At 38.6% G+C, this 20,594-nt stretch overlaps 1 protein-coding gene across 1 annotated transcript in view; it reads left to right on the top strand.

Annotated features, from left to right (window-relative positions):
- LOC136863019 (RUN domain-containing protein 1) overlaps positions 1–20,594 on the top strand; it is a 164,597-nt gene that overhangs the window by 18,953 nt on the left and 125,050 nt on the right. Inside the window, exons 2-3 of the mRNA XM_067139325.2 lie at positions 11,014–11,110; positions 17,745–17,891. Coding sequence (XP_066995426.1) covers positions 11,014–11,110; positions 17,745–17,891 — 244 coding nt within the window. The remainder of the gene's footprint in view (positions 1–11,013; positions 11,111–17,744; positions 17,892–20,594) is intronic.

Genomic DNA, 20,594 nt, shown 5'->3' on the forward strand with positions numbered 1-20,594 from the left:
ATGGAGCTCCACCACACATGACTGTGGTCACCCAGAACCATCTCCATGCGACGTATCCTGATAAATGGATAGGAAGGAGAGGACCTGTCCCCTGGCCTACCAGACCGCCTGATCTTACGCCCTTGATTTTCACTTTCTGTAGGGTCATGTAAAACAGTAATTGGTATGTGCACAGGAACCGGCCAGTCCTGGTCACCTTTGATAGCTCATCACAGAGGCATACTGATCCCTTCAGCCAGAGATGTTGCAACGTGCCGGACGGTCCTTAAAACATCGTGCGCTGCTCTGTATTGACCACGGAGATTGTCTCTTCAAGCAGGTGTCGCATTAAACGGCGTAGGTAACTGAAATCCTGTTACATGTTCCCTAGCCTCTTCCAACTCAGCTCCGTAACATATGCCACCATATTAACAGCATTTTTCAGGACCAAATAAACTAATTAGCCTGTGAAAATTATCCTAGGGAACTAGCTGTATATTGTGGGATTTGAACCCCCTAACCCTCGAGCACTTTCAGATCTCCGACTGCTCCCCTGCCAAGTGAGCTATTGCAAAGCTTGACATGCAGTGGGCAGTTTCCAGTCTATACAGTAGCTGTTCCTGGTCTGTATGTGCACCTCCTGTGAAAAGTACATGTTCTTCGTATCTTTCTTACGGGTTCATAAGGGATACTCATAATGAATTAATGATTCTTGCTCTTTTCTAGCCCGTAACCACACATCTTTGTTATATTATCCCAGTTTAGGGAGACAGGCAGATGTATTTTGGAACTGTAGTAAACACAGCGGGTTGCATAAAACTAGGTCGTAAGGGGTGGGTGAACCGCTTGGTATAAGAGGACTGTTTATTTTTAATAGCAACTATTAATTACAACTGATACAAAAGAAGTACCTCTATGAACCATCTACAGTCCCCAGCATCATGTACAGCCTATTACTAGCGATGCGGAATTATAGTATCCCTGTAGCAGCCCCTGTTCTCTGAATGGTGCAAATAGAATGTCTTTTCGTCTGCTGAACTTCAGGAACTGTTCAGAAGTGGATGCCACAAAGCTTTCTCTTTTTAGTATATTTTTCGTTCATTTCAGTGTCAAAAATCAGAATCACAAGGGGCTTAAGTCTCAAGAATATGGGGAATGCTAGATCACTTATCCGATACCAGGCGAGTTGGTTGTGCGTTGGAATTCCACTGTCGGCAGCCCTGAAGATGGTTTTCCGTGGTTTCCCATTTTCACACCAGACAAATGCTGGGGCTGTACCTTAATTAAGGCCACGGCTGCTTCCTTCCAACTTCTAGGCCTTTCCTATCCCATCGTCGCCACAAGACCTATCTGTGTCAGTGCGACGTAAAGCCACTAGCAAAAAAAAAATCACTTCTCAGCCCCTTCAAGCGCTTAAATCGGCCATCAGTTGCACAACATGCACCTCAACATTGTCCTGCAAAAATGATGGAGGTATCTACAGAAAGTGTCATTGCTTCTTGCACAACGCTTGTTGCAGGTGGTGAGGTTCCTAAAATGAACAGTAATACTTCACATTTACAGACTGTCCTAAGATAATGCCATAACCATTACTTTCACATTTCTGGGGTTCTGACACACTTTTGACTTTTGTGGGGACCCGTAATGATGCCTGTTGTTCAGTTGGCATTCCAGTTTGGGTTCATAAGATGAGGCCCATGTCTCATCCATCATTATAATATGACATAGGAAAACTTCCTCATTGTGCTGATAGTGCTCCAAGTGGGTTTCCACAGCATTGCATCGTTGCTATTTCTGCAATTCCGTCAAATGGTGCAGAACCCATTACGTTGCAATTTTTCTCATTCCGAGGTGGTTTATCAGGATACGAAACGCTGTCTTAGGCTAACTTAAACCATCTGGGTAGTATCCTTTCCCAGCAACCTGCCAACAAGCTTTACATCCTTGTCACTGACTTTAGGGCAGCCTGGCAGAGGCCTGTCAGCCACGTGCTCTCATCCATCATCGAGGTCTCTAACCCACTATGCCACGATTCTGTAGGGAAATGTTGAAACCCCACACACCTCACAGAGGCTTTTCATAATGCCATTATACTGTACGGCCGTGGACATGTTCGATATTTATCCAGCTGCATTGTCTCTGATTCGAGAACTTCTTAGGGTCTAACCATTTGACCGGTTTCTCACAGACGATACTATTCTTCACAGCACAATGTATGCCCTGCATGGAATGTTGGATGGACGAATCCATGTATTGTGAGGTATGCTGGGTACCACCCTAGAGAGAGAGAGAGAGAGAGAGAGAGAGACTGGTTCCTTTTACTGTTCAGACCTGACGAGGAACAGTTGGTTCCATCACTTTCTGAATCAGCTGTCCTTCCCATGTTAACCTATTTGCCATTTGTTGGTTATGCTTCCTGTTGTTCGCATTACCTCCCCAATTGACATTTGGTAAATTGAGATCTCCCGCTACAATCACATTCCTTTCCATATCGTTTCCCACATCGCTGATTATCTTATCAAATAATTCTGAATCAGCGTCAGCGCTACCCTTTCCCGGTCTGTACACTCCATATACATGAAGTTGCCTATTATCTTTAGAAATGAGCCTTATACCTAGAATTTCTTTAACTTTTTCGTAGCTTGCAAATTCTTCTTTCACCAGAATGAATACTCCCCCTCCTTCCATTTCTATCCTGTCTGTATGATACACACTCCAGTTCCATGAGAATATTTCTGCATCCGTTATATCATTTCTCAGCCACGATTCAACTCCTATTACAATATTTGGTAAATATATATCTATTAAATTACTTAATTCTATTCTTTTCTTTACATTTCTTCTACAGTTCAACACCAACATTTGTATGTTATCCCTACTTGACTTCCGGATCCCTGTATCCTTATCACTGCTCCCTAGACCACACCGTTTCCCTGAATGTACCTCCCTATAACCCTTCTAAACAAATTTCATAACTCATATGTACCACTGCGGTTTAAGTGAAGGCCATCTTTGCACAGATATAAACTATGCAGTGTTTACATGTATAGATGTTTATCTGTAATTTATTAATACAGTGCCTGAAACAATGGCATGTGGTCTTCTTGTAGAAAGTAATTTAAGCTCCCTGAACCAAGCACCTACCCAGTTCATCAAATTTTAAATTTATGATCAACACGGTTTGCAGTTGGTATTTATCCCCTGATTGGTTCCACACTCATGAACCATGTCAGTATGTGCAGTTAAACTTCACAGACTCATTTTTTATATATTCATATTACTTGCAATTGGTGTTCATTCCTTGACTAGTTTTGAGTGTTATGCTCAATGAAATATACAAAAAGTCAACATAAGCAGCTACGGATTGCTGTCATTGGCACCAATGATATTTCAAAACATCAAAAGTAATCACCACCACCAGCTTCTTCTTCTTCTTCTATACGGTACCTTTTGCCTCTCAGCATTGGGTCTGCCATATGTTTATATCTCAGCGAGCTGCCTGACTTACTTCAGTCTTTCCCCTGCCATCTCTGTCTCAGGAAGGAATTCAAGGGCTTAATTTGAAAATAATGTAACTACAAAAAACAACATTTTTAGGTTTTTACACCAGTAGATTGCAAATTTGTTCTTCGACTTGGTGACAGAAGATTGTAAATCACGAGGCAACGGTACAAAGTCACATGGCGTATTTCGGTCTTATTTTTACATATTCGTGAAGGTCTTTTTAAGCTGAAACACGTAGTGGAAGTCTAATTTTTAGCTGGTCCTTTCTAAGGAGGCATTTGAGAGCTCCAAGTTGGCGGTGCGCGCCCTAAATTGTACAGTACATGCCGGTACACATCAGCGCTCACAGCCAGCGGCTGTCTTGCCTCACCTTCCCTCTCCACTCCTTCGGTTCTCCTCTGTCCCCCACCACATGCGGCTGCCTACAGTTGTGTATATGGGATGGCGAGTCCTATACTATACGGTCAAGTTATCCAGGACTGTATATGTCTTTAAGTGAATTTTCCGAAAACCGAAAAATGCACGTTTCTTTATTTTTAAAACTGAACAGTTTAAAAATGTGAAAATTGGTATTTGGAATCTCCTCTAAAAATAAAGAGACACCTATTTTTTAGTTTCTGGAAAATTCACATAAAGGGGGCAAAAATAAGTGAAAAGGGGTTGAATCCTTTATATGAGAATGCTTATATCTCAAAAACTGAAGGTGTTACAGACGTGAAAATTAGTACATGGAATCTCATTTAAAAATGAAGAAACGTTTTTTTTGGAAAAACCACTTAAGGGGATGAATTTTTAAAATGAGTGTATCCCGTAACCTTAACATGTTACAGGTGTAAAAAATTATTTGGAATCTCCTTTTAAAAAAAGAAAAACTTTTTTTTGCTCTTCGAAAATTCAGGGAAATGGGGTGAATTTTTAAAATGAGTATATCTTAAAATGTTACGGGCATAAAAATTGGTATTTGGAATCTCCTTTAAAAATAAAGAAACACATATTTTTTGTTTTTGGAAAATTCACTAAAGAGTGAAGAAGGAGTTGAATTCTTTTTATGAGGATACTTATATCTCAAAACCTGAAGATGTTACAGATGTGAAAGTTGGCATTTGGAATCTCCTTTGAAAATAAAGAAACACTGTTTTTGACTTGAGAGAGGACTGCTTTTCACATATAGAGTTCCATCTCATAGGCCTTTGTTCCAGAGTTAACACTGCCAGTAGACTGATCATCTTAGCGCCAAAAGGCAATACCACAAACGTAGTTTAGAAAGAGATTCTGGGACAAATGAAATGAAATTTTTCGGTGAGTTTTTATATGTACTTTTGGGACTTACAGATGATGTCTTAGTGCAGTACCAAGGAACGATTAATTTTATCAATTTAAGAAATTTTTGCGAGCAATGCTGTGGGTAACAGCTAGTAATATATATATTACTGTAGACAGGGTTTTGTTGTTGGTCTCTTGCAGGTGCCTTGTGGACTATGTAGATTTTCTGATTAAATACTGTATATCCATCAAGTCCTGGAAAAGTTTTTTCATTGACCACTTGCCATTACAGTGCTGGTTAATTATACGTGCTCATTAGCACATTATAACCTGTTTGAATGTTACTCTCAGTGGTGCCCCAATAATGATGTGGAAGTTTATGGAAGTATTTCTGGGCACAGCACTTCATAAATACTGCATTGGCATGAGTCTGATCTCCAGAAGGAATGTTGGTGAGGATTTATCGAATGCAGAAATATCTAGGTGAACAGTAGTTAAGGTTATGGAGATCATTTGATAGTACACAAAGTGGATGGAAATTCAAACAGCCTTCTGATAAAGACAGGAGTGTAGCGAGTTCCTCATATGTTACAATTTTTACCTTCCGTGGTATTTCATTGATTTCACCATGGTCTTTCACAAGACTCCAAAATGAAGAGCATTAGGTGGCTTCAAACTATATTTACAGTTATGCTTGTATACAGTTTTGAATCTGTTCTGAGTGTGAGGTTGATTGAAACAATTTTTATGTTTGTGGGCAGCTCCTTGGAAGATTGTTCTATTGTTGGAATGATTTTAAGGTCTTTAGATTGCTGCTTTCTCGTAAGAATAATAGACATGGTTTTCTTTTGGTCACAAAGTCTCAGTTTGATATAGTTTCTCTCAGTGGATGATGAAGCATTTGAGAGCTGTTAAAAATGCATTAGTCAAGTACTGGCAGCTTCCAAGTGTACAGTATTTAGAGAAATTCATACAGATTATGAGTGGCCCTTAATGGCCTTGCTATGGGGCGATGAATAATTGATCTAACATAAACAATTTGTGTAGTTCTGAAGTACTGAGCTGGGTGAACTTGACAGTTGGAAATTACCGAGCTCGATAGCTGCAGTTGCTTAAGTGCAGGCAGTATCCAGTATTCGGGAGATAGTGGGTTCGAACCCCACTGTCGGCAGCTCTGAAGATGGTTTTCCTTGGTTTCCCATTTTCACACCAGGCAAATGCTGGGACTGTACCTTAATTAAGGCCACGGCCGCTTCCTTTCCACTCCTAGCCCTTCCCTGCCCCATCGTCGCCATAAGACCTATTTGTGTCGATGCGACGTAAAGTAACTAGCAAAAAAATATTGACATTTGAGAATTCACCCATCAGTTGCTGTGATGTTTGGGCTTTCAAACAACAGCAAGTCAAGCATTGGTGGATGGCCGATTTTGCTGATTATTGATGCAAGTTATCCAAAAGTTCTGTGAATTGAAAATGTGAAATGTTTTTGTCCCGCGTGGAACAGATTCAAGTACTTACCCCACTGTCGGCAGTCCTGAAAACGGTTTTTATCATTGTAATGACAATTCAGTCTACTTCCTTAAACCCATTTTCTTCCTAAAAGAAGGAATTAATTATGAACCCATATTCTACATTGGCTTAGAAAATTTAATTAAAAATTTTAAGTGCATTCTTGAATACTATGTGCACTGTGAAAATCTTCAGACAAGGTAGTTGTAAACTTCACGTTGTCTCCTTTACATATGTAGTTTATATTCTTTAAGTTTTGGTGTATTACTAATTTATCATTGATATATACAGGTAATAGACCTAATGCCAGCCAAACTCTTGATACAAAGTGAGCTTAAAATTACAGCGTTTGCAATGTTTTATGTTTTATCACATTCACGATATTACAACCAAAAGCATTCATAATACTAAGTTTAAACTCTGCACCATCTTATGCATTTGCTATCCTTTAAATCGTTGTAACATGCATCTTCTTCATCAGTACGTAATAAATTATTCTTCTTGAACTTGAGACTCTGTCATTCCTTTGGAGCAAGGCATCTTGTTCTGTTGGTGATCTAGGACCAGGAATTTCATGCTAGAATAGGCTAGAATGAAAACAAGTATTAAGTATTCTATTAGTTCCAGTCACACTGTGGTTTTGCTACGAGATTTGCATTGATATTTGGAGTACGACCTTGTATAACCCCTACTGTTATACTATGTGCACTGTGAAAATCTTCAGGCGAGGCAAGAATGGACTTTGTCTCAATTCCATTTTAATCTGTTACTTCATAAAATTCCTGGGTCTAATTATCACACCAAGCTTTACAAAGGGCATGCAACTCTCTCTGTATGAAGCTTGGAATTTGATGGTGACGGCCTCCTCTCAAGTAAAATATTCCGGAAGTACCAGGTGTGTGCATAAGTCGTTTTCGATTTCACTAAGAGATGGCGCCAGCAAACAGTATGCAGCGTATGAATTTGATACATAGGTCAGTTTGTTCTTCTGACATCAACGTACCAACACACACAAGTTGAGTCTGCCAAACACTAGCGTCTGTGATGTATAGTTCAGTGATCATGTCGACGTTTGTGCCTGAAAAAGAACATTTGCGGCACGCAGTGCTTTTCTTATTTTATCCAACGGAAAAGGCTGTGGAAGGTCATCGTTTTCTGGTAGAAACATATGGTGAACACGCTCTATCGATTAGAACATGTGAGACATGGTTTTGACAATTTAAACGTGGTGATTTCAATATGAAAGACAGTGCGCACTCTGGTAGACCACAAAGCTGCGAAGACGAGCAATTGCAAGCATTACTGGATGATGACCCGACTCAAACTCTACAGCAATTGTCACAAGCATTAAATGTGTCATAAGAAACAATCAGCAGACGTTTACGAGCAATGGAGAAGATCAGTAAACTCGGTAAATGGTCCCACACGATTTGAATGAACGGCAAACGGAAAATTGCAAAGTAACTTGTGAAATGCTGCTTCGATGCCACAAATGAAAATAATGCCTATACCGAATTGTGACGGGTGACGAAAAAGGGATTTATTTTGAAATCACAAAGCGGAAAAAATCGTGGCTGTCACCTAGCGAAGCCGGGCCTTCAACACCAAGGTCAAATGCTTCGGCAAGAAGACCATGTTTTGTGTCTGGTGAGACCAGAGCTGTATTGTGTATTATGAACTCTTGAAGCCTGGTGAAACCGTTAATGCACAACGCTATCACCAACAAATGATTAATTTAAATCATGCATTGATTGAGAGACGACTGGAATGGGCCAGAAGACTTGGCAAGGTGATTTTGTTACACAACAGCGCACTGTCTCACACAGCAAAACCAGTGAAAGACACCTTGAAATCGCTTGGATGGGACATCCTTCCGCACCTGCCGCACTGCCCCGACCTGGCTCCATCTGACTATGACCTCTTCACATCAATGGGGCATGCACTCACAGAATAGCACTTCAGCAACTTCGAGGAAGTTGGAAAATGGTTCGACGAATGGTTTGCCGCAAAAGACAAGCAGTTTTTCTGGCATGGTATTCATAACTTACCTGAAAGATGGGCGAAGTGTGTAGAAGCCGATGGCCAATATTTTGAATAAACAAAAAATTAATTACCCTTTAAAATTATGTGTTTCCTTTACCACAAAAAGTGGCAAAACCTTATGCATACACCTGGTAAACTACTCACCCTTTTGGATCTTTTGTCAGGATCTATGAGAGAGAGGGTTAACAGCATCAGCAGAAAGGACAATGCTGACATTTGATGAGTCAGAGTGTGGAATGACAGAAATCTGAATCAGCATGGTACCATAAGTTAGAAAATCTCATGAGAGAAATGGATAGGATGGATACAGTTTTGAAAAGTGAGTATAAAATGAAAATAAACAAATCCAAAGCAAAACTGATGGACTGTAGTAGAGAAAGGTTAAGTGAAGCATGTAATATAAGACTAGGAAATGAAATCATTAAGGAAGTAGAGGAATTCTGCTACTTAGGAAGTAAAATAATCAATAATGGGAAGAAGCAAGCAGGAAATGAAATGTAGGTTAGCATTAGCAAATAAAACCATCAAACTGTCTTTTCTGAAAGTATGTCTGGAACGTGGCTCTATATGGGAGTGAAACATGGGCAATAACTGCTGCAGAAAGGGAACAGAGGCTTCAAAGTGTGGTATTATTGAAGATTGCTTAAGGCGAGATGAGTCGATCAGATTACAGACGAAGAGGTATTGAACCAAGTAGTTGTGAAGATAATTATTTGGCAATATTTCACTTGAAGGAGAGATTGAATGGTTGACCATGTTCTGAGATATGCAGAACTTGTTTGTTTTGCTGTGGAGGGGGATGTATGGGATAAAAATTAGCAAGGGATCATTATTGTTACCCAATGACGCGCACACGAAAAGCTGTCAATTGTGTATATTTTATTTACAAATTATATATACATATTCTACACGCGCACTTATAAACTGCCATCTTGAACAGTTGACTACTATGCTCTTGAACAAACCACTGTTACAAAGCATAATAATAAGAAGAAGACTGCCACAATAGCATGTCAACGTACTACCAATCATAACATGAATTCACATACTCGATTAATGACTTGCACTCACAACTCTTGTTAAACAACTCCATTCAACCCTCAAGACTGCCTCTTTATATACATTGCCTGGCCAGGCTTCTAGAAGAATATGACACAACATGTTTTCTCATAATTTTGAGAGTCTAACTTATTTACAATAAATGGAATTTTCTGTAACTCTTTAGTTCCAAAGATACATTGTTCTAGACTATTACCGTCTGTTGCACAACATTGCAGTGGATTTATACATCATATATACAGGTAGTAATAAATGATATACTATTAATTACGTGTTCTTAAATCAAATAAACTCTTATTAATATACATACAAGCAAACGTGTCGTAACATAACCTCACATACAACACACAAATAATAAGACCACGATTAATGCTCAATAAAGTCTGGACATAACTACATAAATAGTAGTTCACTTTGCATCCGGGATATAGCGGGTTTGAATCCCACTGTCGGCAGCCCTGAAGATGGTTTTCCGTGGTTTCCCATTTTCACACCAGGCAAATGCTGGGGTTGTACCTTAATTAAGGCCACGGCCACTTCCTTCCAACTCCTAGGCCTTTCCTATCCCATCGTTGCCATGAGACCTATCTGTGTTAGTGCGACGTAAAGCCACTAGCAAAAAAAAAAAAAAAAGTATGGTGGTATGGTGAGACTGGATTGGAGAACTGCATCAGATCAAATGCAAGGACTGATGACTTGAGAAAAGAAATAATAAGAAAGAACCAGAGATACGGTTCAACATACCTTATTAACACTTCAAAAGCAATAATGCAGTAACCATGAAAAGAACATTAACACCTGTTACTAGAGTAACTCCATTTTTGATAAATTGTGGTGTGCCTTTATATTGCTTCAAGTGGCTGAAATATTGAAGCTGAGAATACTTCAAGTTTTATGGGAATCATTACAGTAGGCTCTAATCTTCTTCTTCCAGGCCTTTTCCTAATCATTTTTGGTCAGCATTTTATGATAATTAAGCCAAGTTTTATGGCCAGATGCCTTTCGTGATGCCAACTCTACCTGGAGAGATGTATTCAGTATAGTGTGTTTCTGTGATGGTTAGTAGTATTATATTATATGTAAATGGTAATGTGTACTAAAGTGAACAGACACCCAGCCACTGAGCGAGAGAAATTAACTAGACATTGTTAAAAACCCCAACCCAGGGCGCTCTGAACTGAAGGCCTCTATACTGATCATTCAGCCAAGGAGTTGGACTACAGTAAACTCTAATATTTTTCCCTTTATTAAACTATTATAATATTGTTTATCTATTACTCTTTTGTTACCTGCTTTTCCAAGAAGGTATTAAATCCTTTTTTAGAAGCTAATTTAATATTTTGAAACCACTACAACCTTCTAATTTTAATTAAGTTGTTTCTTTTTTAGGTGTAATACTGTTACAATGTGTTTTTAAATTTATCACTCAACATTAGTTTCAGCAACTGAAGAACCTAACAATTATAAATTAACTGAGTTGAAACTGAAAAGAAATGCCTCAGATATTATTGACTATAAAATTGAGGCAACTTTTGAATGAATGGTTTTATCCTCTTGATTTGCTTTCTTATACTTAGTTATAATTATCTTGATGTTCTAGTGCAATTTGGGGATTTTCCAGTTAATTATAGTATTAATTGTTTGTGAATGTTTCAGGCTCCCATTATCTGAATCTGAGAGACTTCAAGATCTTGAAGAACAACAAGAAATGTTGAATTCTTCTCTTATAGCCTTAACTAGTCATTTTGCCCAGGTGAGCTGTTATCATTATTCCTAAGGTGGATTTTCCAGCCTTTTAATGTATTCATTGCATGTTTATTGCTGCCATATACACATCATTCCAAGTAGGCAACCCCCTGTGCTTCACCTAGGGCTGCTATGGACTCTGTGCTGAGGGCAAGCCCGAAGGAGAGAGATAGCGAGTGGGAAGGAAGCTGAGAGGAGTGAGGTATGTGGACAACACATTGTATGAAACATAGAATGAATTCAAAAATTAAAGGAATTGGCCTTTAAGAAAACTATACAACAAAATAAAAACTATCCTTTTTTTTTTTCTTTTCTGTATTTCGTGTGACACCTGACACTTTGTTGTTTTCACCAACTTAGTGATGTCAGAGAAAATTGTTTCAGCAGAATGAATGTGTAACCCTGCTCCCAACACATCATCAGACAAACATGATCTTGTTTCTCTCTTATTCACGTTCGTGACAGAGAATATGCATTTGCAAATGTATGTAGAGCCAAACATAGTAACTAATTTGCATGCCCACATGTGGATACATACAAAATGTTTTTGTTTCAAGTTCTTATAAAGTGCAAGGAGGCCATCTGGAATATTGTAATACCAATCTTTCAAAATTGTGTTACATTGAAGCCTTTTCAGTTCTTTTTTGAAATTTGTCTGGAGCCTGCTCAAAATTCACAGAAAAAGGCATCTTAGAATGTTTAATCCAGGTGACATTTCTTTAATACCATGTTAATAAACAATTGTCAGATTGTTTAAGGACATTAGATATGCAATTGGACAAGTCACATGGTTCCAAAGATGGGAATTGAGGCAGTGAGTGAGAGAGTGGGCTATGCCAGAGTTGGATGGAACTGAGATATTTTAGATTTTTGTGTTTGCTCTAATAATGAGAAAAACATTCCTATTAACATATAATTTATTGTTTACCATTTCAAAGCATACATTTCAAACTCTTTAGGAAAATTATTTACGGGGTTGAATTCCATCATTTAACCGGCTCCTTAGGCCCATTTCACCTGCAAACAACCAAACAAAATAACCTTGCATTACTACCTATAGGTTCGCTAACAGTACCTACCCAAGAATTGCCTTCATTACCCGATTACTATAAAAATGTTAGTCTTTTATAACAAATATTTGGAACTTCAGTTAATTAAATTGAAATAATTCCAGAGTAAACAAAATATTTCAGTACCTTCAGATATCCGGGTCTTCCTCAACATCCTCAGCTGTGCTCGAGTCATCCGGCTGGAGTGCACTGTATATAGCATGGTGATTCTGCAGTATGTACGGCAGAAGAGACATCAAGTCCTTGTATTTAGCTTTATTAATTCTTCTTCCTACAGGATATAGACTTTCCAGTTCTGAAGGAATTAATATTCTGTTCAGTGCTTCCAGTGGTGCTTGCGTTTTCTCTCTGCGAGGCCTCCCAGGTATTGTATATAGTACTTGCACTTCCTCCCACGGACAAAGTTCAGAATAGCTGGTTTTGTACTGTAATATACCAGGTTTATTACAGTCTATCCTGAAAATAGCAATCTTCCGGAGTGGCATTTTAACACCTGACCTACTTTTCTTGTTTCTAACGAAGCACGATGTGGCACTGTGGAAGTTTTTGAAGTCTTCACTTTTCATTTCTATCACATGAAAAGGATTCTTCACTCTTGAATATTCCACGAGACGAAACCAATCTTCTGGTGTGAATACATAGTCCGTTTTCCTTATCATCTCTTCGATGACACCGAAATCACGGTCTGAAGGCAAAAAGGTGTGTCCAGGAACAAGATAGTAATGTTCTATGCAGTCAAACTTTCCTGTCATCACAAGAGCATAATAAATCATGTATAGGATGTTATTTTTGTTCTGTGCAGAACATGAGTCAGAAAAGAATCTTAACTTCCGCTTTCCCAAAGTATTTTCAGGTACACTTAACACTTTCAATAGACACGATGCAATCTGTGAAGTACCTCGCGAAGCAATGTTTTCGGCCCACATACACATGAAGGCAATTTTCTGGTTGCATATATGAATACCGAAATTGTACACCCAGAGTTGCCTTAGATAAAATACCACTCCTGTTGGTATTTTTGGGGTTGGTAAAGCTTTCCGAAGATCATACGTTATCAAGCAGTAGTCACAGTTTTTTTCGAGGCATTCAGACCGAAATGCAGAGAGAAGATTGTATGCAGCAGTTGCCCTTACTTGATGTAGCCGTATCTCTAGAGGTATGATATCTTCTTCTTTAGCTTGCCATTCGTCACACACTTTGCATGTATCTGTGTGAGGCATTTTAAAGCCGATATTAAATTTCGTATTAAATATAGTCCTGTATGTGCCACAACTAACACTCTTCATGCCAGCATCATCTCTTTCTTCTTTGTAGAGCCTATACATCTCTGCAACTGATTTCACAACTCGAATGAATTTTTTTTGAACCTTCTTTCTGCAATAGTGACTTACATACAAGAGAAATTTTTTAATATGGTCCATTACAGATTTCTCATCTTCATCACTTAACTTATGCGTGTAGTTACCGTGCTTACCTCTGAGATCCACATGAGGTGATACTATCGAGCTGTTACATGATGATCCTTCACGTTCAGATTCACCTCCTTCCGGCACATTAGCTTTTCTATCACCTCTGGCTGTAGAAAGACGTCTCCTGGATATTCCGAATACATCACAAAATGCTTTTCTGCATACCCTAACTAGATGACCACGGGAATTTTTTACAGAATATGTGAAAGATACATGTCTTATACTTAAATGTTTGTTAATTCTCCTCTTTGGGTAAATTCCACTGCATTCTTGCTGACTTATCAGTCCAAATAAGAACGCATTTTGTGCATTATAATCACCCGTTTTATAGAACGCACAGAATATGTCATCTTTTTCAGCTTTCGTAAGTTCATGGTATTTACACCAGCTAACATTAGCTGACACAGATCGCAGACTACACTCACATCCAGCACCTTGCTGCTTTGCAGGAAAAAACCTTATTCATTTTATCGCTAATGTACTCGAATCCTAAGTTTCTACACACTTTAGCCCTTTTCCTTTTCCTTTTCCACTTATCATTTCTAACTCATTTTTTAGGTTTTTCACAGCTACTCACTATTACTTCTCCTTCACCGTCCGCCATTTTGTACACAAGTAACACGTGTTTGAGAAGAAGCGCAGCGATTGGCCAGCTCGCATAGCCGACAGACAGCGCATACATTGAATGCTTCTAGCTGCTCGGCATAGCTCACTCTCTCGCAACATAAATGTGAGATGAGTAATTCACAGAAAATATGTTCTTTAAAAAAGAAAGGAAGGAGCCTGCGGAAGTCTTTGATATTTTGCACACTGAAAGATGAATGTAAGCCCTACACAAGGGTACCAATAACTCAATTTTGACAAAATCTCGGCATAGCCCACTCTCTCACTCACTGCCTCAATTCTTCAGAAATTTTCTCCTGTTATTATTTTTTGAACTGTGAAAGTTCCATTTTAAAAGCACACATTCTGTCCCACATAGCAGCAGTAAACATTTTTGCCCTGCAGACAAACATTTAAATCACTCAAATGATTTACAGCGCCAGCTGAAAGGGCATGGTTAGCGACCAAGCGCATGTATTCTATCATCACCACAGCCACAGCGAGACAGAGTAACCCTGAAGAAACATGGGGCTTTGTCAGGGATCCCTAGTCCTCAAATGCTGAGTTGGAATGGCCTGCCATAATAAGCAAAATGCTTGTTTTTGGATACTTCATCTCCTATTCCAGGGTTGGACACTGATGTACAGATGCACAGCATGCATCAACAACAGTGGAAGTTCTAGCTGATCCTCTTAGGGTTTTCCAAACGTTTTTGATATGCATTGCAGTATACTGCAGCATATATCCTGCCTTATGCTTGCTTTCTGCTAATTTTGCACTTCACATAACGATATTCAAATGTCTTACTTTTAAAAGAATATATTAGATACTGAGTTGGACCCTGGCTAAGGTGGTTGGCATATGAGGGTGTCTAAATGAGATGAAATGAAATGGCGTATGGCTTTTAGTGCCGGGAGTGTCCGAGGACATGTTCGGCTCGCCAGGTGCAGCTCTTTTGATTTGATGCCCGTAGGTGACCTGCGCGTCGTGATGAAGATGAAATGATGATGAAGACGACATATAAACCCAGCCCTCATGGCAGCGAAATTAACCAATGATGATTAAAATTCCCGACCTTACCGAGAATCAAACCCAGGACCCCTGCGGCCAAAGGCCAGCATGCTAACCATTTAGCCATGGAGCCGGACATCTAAATGAGATAATTCTCTGTCATTGGCTTTGAGCATATTTAAGAACTCCTGCGGGTCAAAATTCTATGTTGTCTCTTAAAATCTGTTGCAGTGGAAGGGACTGTAAACAAATTATTATTTTATTATATAAGGATGCATATAGGCCTACATTACTCAAAATATGTATAGTTTATATAAAATACAGGAGGAGCAGGTGAGAAAATAAGAGATAAGTAAAGAGAAAGAAGGATGCAAAGGACAAAAATTGTCACATTTTATATTTTTTGGAACTTGTTATTTGATGGAATGGTGCAATGAACATTAATAAGATGTAAGTTCACTTCCATATTAATACAATGTTTTCAGTGTTTTGCTCCTTAAAATGTTATATCACTAGTATCCTTTGAAGTCATCTTACAGTGATCACAATTTGCTTCTTCATGATAACATTCTTTGTACCCATTTGAACATGAAGAGATTCTTGGAGAAAAATGTAAAGGGCAAGGCTTGCATCTTATCCTGGTTGATTACCTTTTACACCAAGGCAACATTTGTGTTAGTAGTTATGAAGGACACTGTGATGGCTATTGTAAAAATTTAGAAAATTTTATTAGAAACCAAGGGGTAAACCATAGGCAGTTGAGATTGTTCTGTAACTTTGGCACAGAATATGACAATGTAATTCTCTAGTTTGTTTCACCATCTTAGGTCAATCAAGCCATATAATGCACTGGGAAAAGTGTCTGTAACTGTGGAGGAGACCGTGGCCGCCTCCTTCCCACTCCAGGCCCTTTCCTATCCCATCATCACCATAAGACCTATCTGTGTCTGTGCGATGTAAAGTAAATTGTATAAAATAAATAAAATAAAATATAAATTGTTCTCAACAACAATATCTTTTGTCGTATAAACCAAAATACTTCCTGGCATCTCCTTGGAAAAATCAAATGCATCAAAAAAGGTTCAGTATTTAGTCCATCTTCAAACTCGATCCCATCTTATAGTCAAGTGGGCATGGAACTGACTAGTCCTTTCAAATAACGACTGTTCTCAGGCATTCTGGATGAGCTTCCACGAACTATCGGGAAATTTTGGAGGAGGTTGAGCCAATTTTTCTGCATGTGGTTCTTTACTTCTGCTCACATATTCTCGATTGAGTTCAAGTCCGGAGAGCGACGAGGCCACTCTGTCAGTTCGGTATCCTGTCTCCTCTCAAACATGTCTCAAATGAAGTGAGATGTGGGAACTGGATAACAATCCTGCTGAAATTGAAGAATTCCAACAGGCTATTACAACCTAGCATAAAGAACCATGTAGTGTTCCAGCAACCGTTGATATTTCTGCTGGTTCAATTTCCCGCAAATGCAATGGATTGTGTCCCCTCCATGATAGGTAGTCCACTCCCAACACGATATATACACTCTACCACTTCGGGCAAGAATGGCAGTGTACCTGTGGTCAAATCAGAGAAGGATATACTAAAATGGGCCCTTCCTTTTAAGTAGAAAAGGTGACAGACAATATCAGAAAAGATTACTCTTTTCCAATTCCAATATTCTTCATTGCAAATACTCTTCTATATGCTCTTCCTTAAGAACTTCCCTAAGAATGGCGTATTGAGATCTCAAATTGGCGGGGGCCAATGACCTAAACGTTAGGCCCCTTTAAATAACAATCATCATCATCAAATTGGCAGCCCTTAAACTATTCCTCACGATCTGGTTGTGGCCAAGAAAGTTAACAGCTGCCTTCAAAGTAACAGTGTTGTAATTAGGGATTCCTTTCAACCTCTACCTAGTCTTAAAATACTGGCAAAGCATTCACTATGATAAAAAATATACACATTAGAATTAATAATATAAATACATGCTAAAGTCTTATAACTGTATTATTTGCAGACATTATGGAAATGAAAAATTCTAGTCCAATTAAAACAAGCTTCATCTGCCACTAATGGCTATTCTGTTCTAAAACTCATACACAGAAATCTTGTCTATAATAGAAATATGCTGCTTGTAAAAATTACTGTATGGTTTCATTGTAAGCATTACATTCTTATTTATTGAAAGATTATTTTTTGTAACTATGTAAATGTTCATGATTGTTAGTGCCATTATTTTTTGTCATTATTTTTTGTTGCTGATGAAATAATTGCTAAAAATGGGTGACTGAATACTTACATTTTTTTAAAATTTATTGATTTGGTGATAAAAGTTGTTCTTTGGTACCTATTAACACTATGTTAATGTGATTTATTTCTCCCATCTAAATTGTATTACAATTAACTGTTCACCATTGTGATTGGGAAATACACATATTTTATATGACATTTGTGTATATGTGTGAAGAAAAAATTATTTTGCTTTTAGGTTCAGTTTCGATTAAGACAAATTGTAGAAGCTCCTCCAAATGAGAGGGAGCAGCTCCTTAAGGATTTGGAAGCATTTGCTTTCAGGGGAATTCCAGAGACTCGGAATCCTAGACATAAACCAGTGTTCTTGCCACCATGTCATATGGTAAGTATATATGTAAACTGACTATCTTTGTCAGTAGTTATGTGTTGCTATACAACTATCCTTAAGAGATACATTATGAAACCAGATAAGAGTATGAGGTTAATGATGACAGTGTAGCATAACTTATGTACAGTAGCTTCTTCAGGAAATGAAAAGAAGGTACAAGAAAGTAGTAAGGAAAAGAAGAAAACGTAGGAAGAATTTATATGAAAGTTGGAAGAGGATATGTATAGCGGTAAAAGGATGCTATATGGATTTGTAAGAAGGAAGAGGAAAGAAGGAATCTACACAAAGCGGGTGAAGGGAAAGAAGAGGACAGATAACACAACCGGAGAAGATAAGTAAAAACTGGTAGGTTTACTTTGATGAACTCCTGAATGTGAGAAGGGGTGTAGATAAGATGATAGAGTATGAGGAACAGGATCCGAGAGTGAAATTGCAATGAAAGAGCTGTCAAATGAATGAAAGTGCAAAAAGCAGCAGGATTGGATAATTGTGTGTGGAAATGATAAAAGCAGCAGGATCCGTTGTCTGTATAGGCTATTCAGCTGTATTTGGGAAGAAAAATCGATACCAAATGATTGGAGTAGAGAAGTATTTAAGAAAGGGGACAAGAAGATATGTGACAATTGTCCAGGAAGCACACTCGTATCTCAGGTAGCAAAAATATTTGGAAAGGTACTATAAAAGAGAATGAGTAGAAAGGTGGAACGACAATTACAAGAAGAGTAATATGGCTTTTGAAATGGAAGATCAACACTAGACTCCATCTTCTGTATGAAGCATTTAATGGAAGAACATTGAAAATATGGAAGAGATATGGTAATATTCCTTGATTTAGAAAAGGCTTACAATAGTGTACCCAGAGCAAAGGTATGGAAAGTAATGCAACAGAAATGATGTGGAAAACAAATGATAGAATATGTGCATGCAATGTACAAAAATTGTTGCAGCATTGTCCGGACACGTGATGAGAATAGAGTGGTTTTGGAATGAAACTGGACTATGACAAGGTAGTGTGCTATCACCACTGTTATTCATAATGGTTATGGATAAAATTGTGAAGGAGACAAAGGTAAAATATAGGGACAGGGAGCTGAAGGTAATGCTGTTTGCGTACGATATTGTAGTTTGGGGAACAAACGGAGGAAAAGTACAAGGGCAACTCGACATATTTAGTAAGATTATTGAAAATTATGCAATGAAGATTGGTGTGGAAAAGAGCAAGGTAATGGTGTTAACTAGAGGAGAAAGGGAAGGGAATTATAAAATTAAAAGGACAAACTGAGGCTGTTCCTTTGTAGGATGAAGGTCTGGACATGGAGATCAACAAAAGGATTCAACAGGGAAATGCATTCCACCAGAGTGTGAGAAACCTGGTGTGGAGGAAGGAAGTAGCAATAAAATGTCAAGAGGTAATGTAAAAATGTACTACTTCCCAATACTGGCATATGCAGCAGAGACCTGGACATTGACAGCAGAGTTATCGTCACATTGCTGAGACAGAATCCATAGCACCACAGACTATTGTTCGAAGAAGACCAAGACTTGCTCATGTGCCTGACCAGGAAGAACACATTCTCCAGTCTGTCAAAGAAGATCCGGGTATCAGCACAAGGCAAGTAGCTCTGGCATGTGATACATCTCAAAGTACAGCATGGAGTATACTTCACAAGCAGCTCCTGTATCTGTATCATTTTCACCGTATGCTGGGCCTTTCACCTGCTGATCACTCACCAAGGGAGAACTTTGCCCGATAGTTTCTGTCATAAACTGCCAATCCGTTGTTTGTCCATTCAGTATTGTTTACAAACTAGGCATCGTTGTGGAGAGATGGAATAACAAATTTCCACAACCAACACATATGGGCAGTTCTTAATCCGTGTGCTACAGACATCAGCATCGGTTAGCATTAATGTATGAGCTGGAATTGTAAGTAACTGATTGGTAGGACCATACATTCTCCCAGCACATCTTACAGGTGTTGGCTACCGGCACTTTATTCAGAACAATCTCCGAGATTTATTAGAAGATGTATCCCTCCAAATAAGAAGAAACATATGGTTTTCATGATGGGGCTCCAACACATTTTAGTCTCATTGTTTGAGATTCACTGGGTGGTATCTACCGTGACAGATGGATAAGTAGAGGAGGACCAATTCCATGGCCTGCACATTCCCCTGACATCAATCCTTTGTATTTTTATCTCTGGGGGCACCTTAAACAATTGGTTTATGCAGCAGACAAACTGGATGACGAAACTCTTCTTCGACGGGTCGTGAAAGCCTGCATATCCATTCACCACCATCAGAGAGTATTTGAAAGTGTACAACAGTCCCTGATTCGACAAGTGCATGCGTGTCTAGACACAAGAGGAGGACATTTCAGGCATTTGATATGAGTTTCTGTATTGAACACTTTCTAACAAGCTGTCATTGTCGATGTAAAAAAACAGTTTGTGTCACTTTAATGTGTTCTTTCATCAATAACATTTTAAACTTAAATAAATTGAAAACTAAGGATTTTGGGACATGTTTATATGAAATTTTTCCATCTTTTGGTGTAAGGAACCCATCCCCAAAGTTTGTAAAAGTATTTTAGAATCACCCTCTATATTGAATTGATAAATTATCTACCGAGCTCGATAGCTGCAGTCGCTTAAGTGCGGCCAGTATCCAGTAATCGGGAAATAGTAGGTTCGAG

Source organism: Anabrus simplex, chromosome 2 (genome assembly GCF_040414725.1).
Source record: "Anabrus simplex isolate iqAnaSimp1 chromosome 2, ASM4041472v1, whole genome shotgun sequence".
NCBI lineage: Eukaryota > Metazoa > Arthropoda > Insecta > Orthoptera > Tettigoniidae > Anabrus > Anabrus simplex.